The sequence below is a fragment of the Coturnix japonica genome, chromosome 20 (assembly GCF_001577835.2).
Source record: "Coturnix japonica isolate 7356 chromosome 20, Coturnix japonica 2.1, whole genome shotgun sequence".
NCBI classification, from domain to species: Eukaryota; Metazoa; Chordata; class Aves; order Galliformes; family Phasianidae; genus Coturnix; species Coturnix japonica.
This window is the reverse complement of record NC_029535.1, coordinates 8,298,762-8,309,522: the sequence shown is the minus strand read 5'-3', so window position 1 is coordinate 8,309,522 and position 10,761 is coordinate 8,298,762. Positions and strand designations below refer to the sequence as shown.

The 10,761-nt window shown below is 49.0% G+C and overlaps 1 protein-coding gene across 1 annotated transcript; it reads right to left on the bottom strand.

Annotated features, from left to right (window-relative positions):
* Nucleotides 1-5,834: 5,834 nt before the first annotated feature.
* NPBWR2 (neuropeptides B and W receptor 2) lies at nucleotides 5,835-8,845 on the bottom strand. Its single transcript, XM_015881715.2, has 2 exons — nucleotides 8,459-8,845; nucleotides 5,835-7,956 (listed from the first exon to the last, which is right to left on the bottom strand). Exon 2 carries the CDS (start codon nucleotides 7,543-7,545, stop codon nucleotides 6,547-6,549), a length of 999 nt encoding a protein of 332 aa, XP_015737201.1. The 5' UTR covers nucleotides 7,546-7,956; nucleotides 8,459-8,845; the 3' UTR covers nucleotides 5,835-6,546.
* Between the last annotated feature and the right edge of the window lie 1,916 nt (nucleotides 8,846-10,761).

The window sequence follows — 10,761 nt, the reverse complement described above, 5'->3', positions numbered from 1 at the left end:
CCTCTAGTCCAGTTAATTATAAGTACCCAGGGGTGAGTTCTTATGGCAAAGCTATAAAGTAAGCTCCTTTATTCAGTACTGTGGAATTCATTAACGCCCTGAGTGCTGTCCCTGCTGCTGGTGGCTGGTCTGACTGCTGGATGGACCCAGGAGGGGTGAGCTGAGCTGTGCCCTGCCATGCTCCTGGCTTTAAGAATGCTCTATTCTGTAGGGATGCTTCACTCAGTGGGGCCATGCCCCCTTCACCTTCCCCTGCCCAGGCTGTTCTGCCCAAAGCTTTCCTCTCTGGTGAGGTTTTATGCCACAAAGGGGATGAGTTATCTTCTCCTGTGCCACAGATCAGCTCAAGGTCCTCTGGTTCAGGTGAGTTTCCAGCTGAAATCACCCTTCTGATGCCCAGTCCCCTTTGGAACCACAGCACCTTCCACCATCCACAACTCCAGCCCTGATAAAGACATTATCTAACACTGACAAGTCACCAAGGCTATTTTTACAAGATGTGTTTTTTTATGAGGAGCTAGACTGTAAATATGTCTGCTTTCTTCTTGTTTTTTTTCCTTTCCCAGAGGCAGATTTGTTAACTCCTTCAGGAGCTGCAGCTGCGCTCTGCTCCCTCTGTGCATATCTCAGGTATCACTGCTGGGGAGCAGCTGTGCATGGGGCTGCTTTGCAGAGGGTGGGTGCTCTACATGGTTACATCCTCCCCAACGAAAAGGATTTGCAGGAGCAGCCCTTACTGCTTGCTGAACAAGCAGCAGCCTGGCAGCAAAGCAGAAAAACCCCACTTTGCATTCCCACTCATTTCCCTGTGCTTCCTTTCAGCTATTTTGGTGGGTACTGATGTATGAACCAAATTTCCTCAGCAAAAGGAGAACCTCCTTTTGACAGATCTGGAGCTGTATGTAGACCTGCTTGTGCATTCCTGGCCACGCCGTGTTTCCATGTGAATACGTGGGCAGAGCTTTGCTGCTGTGACTTTGCAGAACTGGCGGTGCATGCCGGCACTCAGCACTGCAGAGCTGGTTGTGCTCATTGTGTGAATCACATCCCCAGGTACCACCGCCTGTGGTTGGGATAAGGGAGAGAAAAGGAAGGGAGAACCTGGGGCTTCAGCACCAACCACCGCCCCAAGATGGGGTGGGGTGGGAGGTGATGCTGCTGCTGAGCTGATGCACACCTATTTGGGGTGGCTGCCTGCTCCCTCCATCCTACCCCTATAGACTTGCTCAAGACACATCATAACAGACATGTTAAGGCTGTAACTCATTCTGAAAGCAGGAATTCCAGGGTTTTTCTGAGCACTGAGATGTGTAAAGGGACAGGAGTGAGGGCACTTTAGATGAAAGAGCCTCACAACTCCTTTTTGCCCCCTTTTGTCCCCTGAAGCCTGGATAAACTGCATGACAGAATGAACTGATCAATAAATAGAGCAACATGGTGGTGTATCTTGGCAACAACAGTGCTAATCAGCCATGTAAACTACCTTTGCTCTCTCCCTCCCTTAATGCAGTGCAATCCCAGCTGTCTGCAGCAGAGGAGCAATGTGGCTCTGCACCCTGGGACACCCCATTACCCTCTTCCCGTACTTTGCTCTGTGAGCTGTTGCTGCCTCTCCCATGCATGCAAGGTTTCTGCTTCAGCAACCCAGAAACTCCCTACATACTCTCTGGAGTAGGAAGTACACAAAGATACTCCCAGGCTGGCTTAGTTCACCTTCCCCCCTGGAGAACATCTGTTCAGCTTCCAGGGTATTTAATCCTCTCCCCAAGGAAACCATTGGTAGAACGAGCACATTCCTGCAACATTCTTTTGTTGCCTCCATTCACCTTTCCCCTGGCAACAGGGAGGGGATCGGGCAAAGCTGGCACCAGCCCTATGCGCTCTGTAAACATTGATTTTTGTGTGTTTTTAGTTTGCCACGTGCAGCGAGTGCCCTGAAAATATCACACTGCACCGATTCACTCCGTGATGAAGAATGAACACACGAGCAACGCAGTCAATAGGTAATCAAGATTAATGGCTTTTCAGCTTACGTTTCCCCCTGTGTGAAACAAATCCAGCGTTGTGATTTGGCTATAGAATGTTTATCCAATTTTAGGCACTAATAGCAGCCTGTCTGTGTGTGCACAGGTCATTTGCTCACATAGTTTGGACATCCCCTCATTTTGGCATCCCGTGCTCTTGCTTTGCTTAACTGCAGAGAAAATTCCTGGAGATAATCACTTGCCTCCAGGGATAGAGAGCAAAAAAGCAGAACACGAAGCCAACCTCTGGCCCTGGCTCTGCCCCTGCTGCCTGCATTCCTGTGGCTGCGTGGAGCAGGGGGTGGAAATCTGAGCAGGGTTCTCTCTCCATGGTTTGCTTTGGCATCAGCCGTGGGGTTTGGCTTGAGATTGCTTGGCTGGAAAACTGCCTGTCGTCTCCTGGTTATGTGTTAGGGATGGATGTGAGCTGTCCAACCACACCATCCTCCACCGTGGGATGTGGCCATTAGCTCCTGGGATGGGAGGATGCAGTGTGCCCAGCACAGCCCTGTTTCTCCAGCACACAGCTCAGAGAAATGTAATTACACCACGTCCTTCACATCGATGTGGAGCAGCAGCAGGCTGAGTCTCATGGGACGTTCTTCATTGCATTGAAAGCTGACTTTATTAATTACCAGCCTCTGATCTCATTTGAGGGCTGAGTTGATGAAATGGAATCCTTATTTCTCCGCGTTCCTTGTTCGTCACTCTTATTGAGTTGTGTACAGTGGATGTTGGGGTCTCTAGGAACTCCTGGGCTTTCCTCTAATGCAGCCACGAGCTGTGCAGGGCAAGGTAACGTGGTGGAATTGCCCTGAAGTGCTGGGGAAAGAGGGAGAAATAAATCTCCTCTAAGAAAACAGACAACGGGGACAGCTGTCTGGTTTTGCTCCAGCATTGCAGCTCATTGTGACCTCCCTGTGATGTCCCTTCCCCCATGTGGGAGGTGATGGCAGCACCCAAAGGTGCTGAGGGGACACTGGGGTGGATTCCCAGAGCTGTGCTCAGCCCTGGGAGCAGCTCAGCTCTTGTCGAGGACAGCTTCCCAACCTGCCTCTATGCAGTGAGCCCTGGGCACTTACGGGAGTGCCTGTTTTTCCATCTAGACATCAAATATTATTTTATTTTAAAAGGGAAAATAGCCACTAAACAGCGCTTGAAGCTTCAGGCTACTGCCTAATTCCACTTGATGAGCTTTGTTAGATAATTGTAATACTTTTCTGAGAGAAAATAGAGCAATTGAGGCTCGTAATTAAAAGCTATTCAGACAGCTTTGATCTTTCTCTCTGCATCTCTGCTTACGAAAAGCAAATGCCAGTGAGAAACACATGGCAATATTTACTGTCACTTTACTCAATGATTTGCTTTAAACCAACTCCCTTCCAGCACAAGGGAGCTGGGGAAATGGGGCAGTGCAGCCTGTGGGTTTTGGGGGGCCAGAGGTTGCCACTGGTCCCAACAGCCCAAACTGGTTCACATGTTCCTTTCTGGCTCCCTGTATAACAGCCCAGCCTGGATCATTAAGGCTGAAGAAGACCACTAGGATCCACTTAGCACAAACATTAGCTTGCTCCCCCACCCTGTGCCCACTAACCACATCCCTCTCAGTGCCCTTCTCCCCCAGCACTGAGCTCCAAGGTGCTCATAGCCCTGCAGGCATCACCCTGGCAGAGCCTCCATTTCTCACTGGAGCATTATGTCATTTCTCACTCAAAATCATGACCAGCGGCAGGAGGCTGTGCCAGTACCGGGGGATTACAGCTCCGTGTGGGAACAAACTGCAGCACAACTCAACCGAGGACAATTGACCGAAACAAAGACAATTTCTTGCTGCAGTGCAAAGACTTAAAAAGCAATAGCAATTTCTTATCCCTTCTCTTTCTCTCAGCTGCCTGCATTTAATGCCTGTGGTGGGAACACGAGCCCTGCATGAGCCCTAATTTTTGCTTTGGAGGTGGGAAATGGCCTCTTCTCTCTCTCCCAAGGATGATGAAGGGAGCAACTGGGGGAATCAGCCTCATTAAGGTTGGAAAAGACTGCTAAGATCATCAAGTCCAACCATCAGCCCATCACCACCATGCCCACTAAACCACATCACTCAGTGCCATAAGGGAAGGCGCTGTCCTGATGTTGCTCCCAGAGAGGGGACAGGTAGGAGCAAGCCAAAAGCCCCCAGCTCTGTGTAGGCAGGGAGCTGTGGGGTTTCCCAGCATCTTTGCATTTATTAAGGCATTCCAGATGAAAGTTCATCTGCTTTGCTTGCAGGGTTGGGCTGCCTTCTCCACCCAGTGCATGGTCACCACAGCGAAGAGGAGCTGAGCCTCCTTTTGTCTTGAAGCGATTCCACAGGTGTTTTGTTGCCTTTCCCACTGATATCACGTTAATAACTGTCGGATTTATTACCTAGCGAGGCAATTCGTGCCCGTGGTGCAGCATGTGTCGGTTTGTGATGTGTTTTCACCCGGGTATCCGTGGCCAGCAGATGGCAGCCGTGCTGAAGCAGTGGGTGGCTGTGCCCATCCTCTGTACTCAGCTCTTCCTGGGCTGCTCCGGGGGTCTTGCAATAGCTCTGCATCCCCCCTGATGCCCTGGGAAGGTGAGTCAGGACCGCAGCTCCCAGCTTTCCTTCCCAAATCAGCCAATAGTCTCACGCCCCAGCCTCCATCTGCCATATCTTCCTCCTCCTCGAGTCTTGTATCGCCTCCTGGGAGCCAGCAGCACCTTCCAGGTAGAGCTGATTGCTTTGCACTTCCTCCTCCTGTGACTGAGGACTGTGACTCCTCCTGCTAAGCAAACAGCCCCCTCTCCCCCTGCCTTCTCCCCCCACACCAACCACACGTTGTCATTTCTCATCTGGACAAACCCTTGTGTTTTGGGGGTAAAGGAGGAAGCATAGGCACAAGGTGTAGCTAACAAGAAATAGATTTGAGCCATGGAACTTGGCTCCTGAACTTTGCGGGCAATAAGTCATCAGGCCTAAGGCAGAAAAGAGCACAGATGGGCCTGATTTGCCTCAAGTGGCCTCAGCTGGAGCTCCTACCTGCCTCCCCAGGAGCCCATTACACTGCTGAAGGAAGGCTCTGCTTCTACAATTGCCTCTTGGATGGTGCTTGAGCTTACGCTGCTGCTCTGTTTTGTGGATGGAGATCAGACCCATGCTCCAGGTAATTCACCTCCTGGGTCGGTTCTAGTGTGTGTGTTATGGCTTGTTTTAGGTTCTGTTTGGTTTGTTCTGTGTTTTTGTGACAAGGTGTGGGCAGATAAAAGCTTGTCTTGGTGCTTGTATATTTGGGGAGGGCAGAGAGGGACTCCTAAGTGGGGTCATAGAATGGCCTTGGGTGGAAAAGGACCATAATGATCATCTAGTTTTGATCCCTTCAGCCCTTCCTTCCCACAAAGTTGGGCCTTCTGGGAGCACTGCATTCATACTGCTGGTGGCACTGAGCCCTGCTCTGCTGTGCAGATAAACAGTAGAGGTGAGAGCTGGAAGATATGTACCTATCCTACAGCCCCACAGAGAGGTAGAGGATGGGGTTGAAACATGTTCACATAGTTCTCATTGCTCTCAGCTTTTGATCTCCAGGTGCTTCACTGCAAGCCCTGGCTCTGCGAAGCACTGATTTATTATTTATCTGTTGAAGGTGGACCTGTATTTGTAGTGACTGCTGATAGCCTTGTGACTTACAAAACACCTCAGCTGTTACCAATAGATGATGTTGTTATTTATGGCAGGGAAAGCACAATGTGTGTAACCATGACATGGGACAAATAGCACAAGGTTTCTGCAGTGAAAGAAGGACCAGACTCTTCTCCTTCTTATTCCCCGTGGAGTTTATTTAACTGACCACTCTTAAATAAATGTATATCTGATGTTTAACAGGAATTATTAGGTAAAAATAATCTCTAACACAAATTCTCACAGTAACCACAACATTTTTAAGGTGTGTTATTGAACAGTACTTTTAAAACATGGGTTTTTCTTTTGGTTTAAATGTAACTTCTGTTAACAGTTCAAGAAAGAAGGAAACGGGTCAGAGTGGAGCTGACATTCCCCCAAACAAAAGCAAAGCTTTAACACACGTGCACACTTGGACATGAGAATGGTTATTTTTTCCTTCTAAACACTCATTTTGCATCTTCTGTATTGTTAATATGTCACAAAGCCGTGCTGCTCCCTCAGTCTAAAAGCTGGTCTACAGCTTCACTGTGCTGTACAGCAGATGGCAATAAAGGACCACTGTGTAGCAGAAGCAAACCTTTGAAAAAGGTTTCTGTCCTTAAGTTTTCTGTCCTTACTGCTTTGGGTTGTGATCAGAAACAAGAACGTAGGAATACAGCTTTGAGAAGTTTGGGGATGCAGAGATGGAAAATGCTGGACAAATAGTGAATGATAATGGTAAACATACAGTACATACAGTCTAAGGAGAATGTTTGTGCATTCATTAGCCAGCCCCAAAGTTTGCAAAGTTTCCCCTGCAAAGCTATGGGAGGGAAGGGAGCTGCAAGCCTCCCGGTCCTCTGTTCAAGAAGTTCTGCATTCCAGCATCTTCCGGAAGCTTTTCCGAAAGCTGTCATCCAGGAAAGCATACAAGAAAGGATTCAAGCATGAATTGGCATAGCTTAGACTGGTGATGAAGTAGGAGATACCAATGACCATGGAGGTCTGGGGCAAGTCAGTGGTCAAAGCCACAATAGTGGCCAGGTGAAAGGGGGTCCAGCAGAAAAGACACACAGCCAGGACAATGAAGACCATGATGGTGACTTTCTTCTTGGCTTTGTCCAGAGCTCTGGCATTAGAGTTCAAGTGCATGTTCCTCAGCTTGTAGAGCATCATGGTGTAGAGGATGCAGATAGTGGACACTGGAATGGCAAAGCCAAGGATGAGGGTATAGATCCTGCTGGCTTTGAACCAAAACCTTTCAGGCTTGGGGAAGTTTAGACCACAACTCTTGATCTTCAGGTCATCTATGTATACGTTGGCAAAGATGATGAATGGGAGAACTATGATAGTGACTAGGATCCAGATGCATAAGCTGACGATCCTGGCTGCTCGGTATGTACGGTGTGGCATCCTCTTGGACCTGACTGTAGCCAGTACTACCAAGTACCTGTCTATGCTCATCACTGTTAAGAAATAAATGCTGGAGAAGATGTTGTAGTGGTCTATGGACAAAATGACCTTGCAGAGGACTTCTCCAAAGGGCCAGTAGTGGAGGAGGTGTTCAGCGATATTAATGGGCAAGACAAGTGTGAACAAGTCATCAGCTATAGCAAGGTTCAGGATGAACATGTTTGTTACCGTCTTCATCTTGGGAGCCTTGAGGATCACATAGATGACAGCAGTGTTGCCTGTGAGCCCAACAGCACAGATAACAGAGTAAATCACGGGGAGGATAACATAGAAATCAGCTGATTGCTCTTGGAAGGTGAAGTTGAATGTCATATTGCTGTCCAGGTAGGAGCTGTTGGCTGCATTGCTGCAGGTGCTGTTCAAACTGTCCCACAGAGAGCTGTTCCCCATGCCTGCTGGTCACAGGCTGCCCTCTGACATCCAAGGCTTCATGAACAAAGCAAAGGACAATTGTATCCCCCCTGTGTAAGTGGAGCAGCTCTCAGAGCACCCTGGTGAGCCGCTGCTTTTCTCTGCTGGAGAGGTCCGGTGGCTTCAGTTCAGCTATTTGTAGTGAGAGTCCTCAGGGCTGGCAGCAACACAGAGAGCAGAGGAAGCTTTGTGCCTGGGCAGCTTCCCCTGGAGGATGTGAGGGATGATTGTCTCACTTGCACAGTGCTTGCTTTTCCATATCAGAGCAGGAGCATTGTTGTGTTTAATTAGTGCCTTTCTTTAGATTGGAGTCTTCAAGCTCATTTCAGCAGCTGAGATTGCACGTACAATAACATTTACGACCCAGCTATGCTCCTCTCCCAGGGTGCCCTAGCAGAAGTAAGAAGGGAGAAAAATAAAGTTAAAGGGGTATTTCTAAAATGAAGTTAAAGGGGCTTAACCCACATTTAAAGTAACTTTATTTCTTAACCGAGGTAGGTTATGATCTTACTCACTATGAAGAGCATCCACTTGTGGCAGCACGCAAAAGTTGGCACAGACAGACAAACCCACGAATCCCAAGTTGAGGATTATCCAGACAAAAAAGGGGGGAGCACCAGGAAAGCAGATCCTGTCTAAAGTCAAGGAAAGAATCTCCCCTTCTGCATCCAGCTTTCTGGCTGCCACATCCACTGCTACCGCCTGACCTGTGCTCCCAAAAATTCCTCTGCAGGGAAGGGAACAAAAAACCCGACCCCCTGTGCAGATCAAAGATTTGGCAACTGGTCCCCAGGCTGAGCAATGAGAAGTGCCTTGCTCTGCTTGCAGTTTGTCACGCATCCATACAGTGAGCAGGTACAGCATGGGGACAGAGGGTTGCGGTGCCCCTTACCTGGTGTGCAGCTCTGCTGCTCCTCCGGCACTGCTGCTCCGTGTAGCTCAGCCTTGTCTCGCTGATCCTGGCTGGAGGAGGGTCCCCGGGATGCTGACGTTACCCATCTTTGAGATCATAGCAACATGGTGGCCGTGTGTGCATGGCACGGCTGAGCAATTAGCACTCCTTCCCATCGGGGGAAGAAAAGTTCTGTCTGTGCTGGGGCTATTTAAATAGGAAATCAGGCAGATGCTGGCGAGCAGCTGGTGTAGCAGGGCTGCTCTCTTCAGGAATGAGGTGCACAGGCAGCACCCTGGGCTGTCAGGCTGTGGCTGTTTGAGCAGGGGATGTGTGAAGAGGCAGAGGAGGGGGGAGTTGGAATATCCCAATAGGGAGCACTGGCTGTTTTTAACAAGGAAAGATGCACAGATGTGTGTGGAGGGGGGGAGGGAGTGGGAGGAGGGCATACAACATTACAGAGCTGGTAATGAAAAAATAAACAGCCATACCTTGCCAGAGCGCTGCTGCTTCCAGCTGAGCTCCTGGTCCAGCTTTTGGAAACACAGCTTAATCTTGGGATGTGCTTGAGGAGGTGCAGGAGTGCTGTGAAGAAACACACCCCGGGTTAAATATCGAAGCCAGCAACAGCATACGATCACTTTTGTTTTCATGTCAACGTAGGAAGGAAGCCAAAGGTCATCCTCATTCTCCTTTAGTCTTTTAAATGCAGCACCTGGCTGCAGGCTGCCTGACCTTTGCTTTAATAGCAGGGGAGAGACATCCATCCATCAGCGCTCTGCTGCCAGTGTGCAGCACCAAATGGGTCAGCGTGTTGGAATGAGAAATGCTGTTAAGAGATGTGTTTGATTTTGCTCCTTTTCAGGGGATGTTTTCCCTTTTCTAGCAAGATTCATGTGCGCTGGTAATGAGCTGGGAATCAAACACTTTGAAGCATCTTCCTGAGGGTCACGGGTAGAACTGAGTCATTTTTTTCCCCTAGGCTTGAAGCACAACTCTTGTTGGTATTTTCTGTATCTCTACCCAAATCTGGCCAGTTGCTGGACCTCAGCAAAATGAAACAAAGTGAAGATTGCCCAAACAATATCCATAGGGATTATAAGAGCATTATTTCAACAGAAAATGGACTCCTCCAGAGTTGCCCTCTTTCTTTTTGTGGGGGGAAATTGGAACAGTTTGTGAGTTGTTGTAGGGGAAGCCGGGTTTGATAGGTCTGCAATGGGAAGACACTTGTTTAGGAATCACTGTTTTGTGATTACACTGCAGGTGTAACTGATCTGCAGGTGACACATGTCACCATATAGCTTGAGTCAGCTGTGCAAAAAGAAAGGCAGGCAGAATTTTAGGGAGGGGGAAGTCCCCTGTGCTTCCAAATCTGTGCTGCTTTATTGCTTCCATAAAGCGAATGCACTGCTGACCGCATGCATAGGCCATCCATCACTTTGGGGCTATGGAGAATGGTGGTGCCTGGTTGCAGCAGCACCCACAGCTCAGCACAGACAGGGCTGAAGCCTTCTTTGTTTTCAGATAACACAGCACATCATCTGTGGGGTTGCTCCCCTATTGATGGCAGTGAGTTATGCTGTCCCAGCCTCCTGCAGCCCCTCAGCAATGAAGCCAGAGGGATGATGGGGTGGAACTTTTGTTGCATGCTCAACATGTCCTGGGGGTCTCTGAGGCCACTAAAGAAGTGCTGTGGCTGGGTCCAGCTTGGTAAAACAGTTCTGCTTCACCCTTCAGAGGGATTAGCAGGGGGAGGATCCTGTTTCTGCTGCTTTCAAAGAGTCAAGTTCATCTCAAGGACATGGATGTGCAATCAATACTTTGCTCACCAAAACAAAATGTTCTCTGCTGACTGCCTTGCGGTCGCTGGTTATTAGGGTGATTTATTTGAATGAGTTGTTCGTACTTTTCAAAAGGTGCTGCAGCACTGTGGGTTAACATTCAGCACTGGTTGTGTCAAGCATCTCTAAGTGGTGGTTTCTGGCAAGAAAAGGCAGTGCTGTGTTATTTATTGTGGGGCAACATTAGCTATGTTGTAGCCCTTGCCTTGGAGCTGCTTTTGAGCTGCATAGGTCACTGTTTGGATGGGTGCTCATGGGGCTTGGCTGTTTCCCCCAGTGATGTCCTTCTCCTTGAGCTGGTGGGTGTTGAGGTGAGCTGGAAAGGGGAATTCAGAGCTCACTGTCACTCCTGTACCTGCAGCAGCTTCCCAACCCTTCCAGGTTGACTTAGGGGAAGGATAACACCATTGGGAGCCAGGAAAGGGTGCTGGTTTTACTGGGTAGGGGATGGAGCAGAGC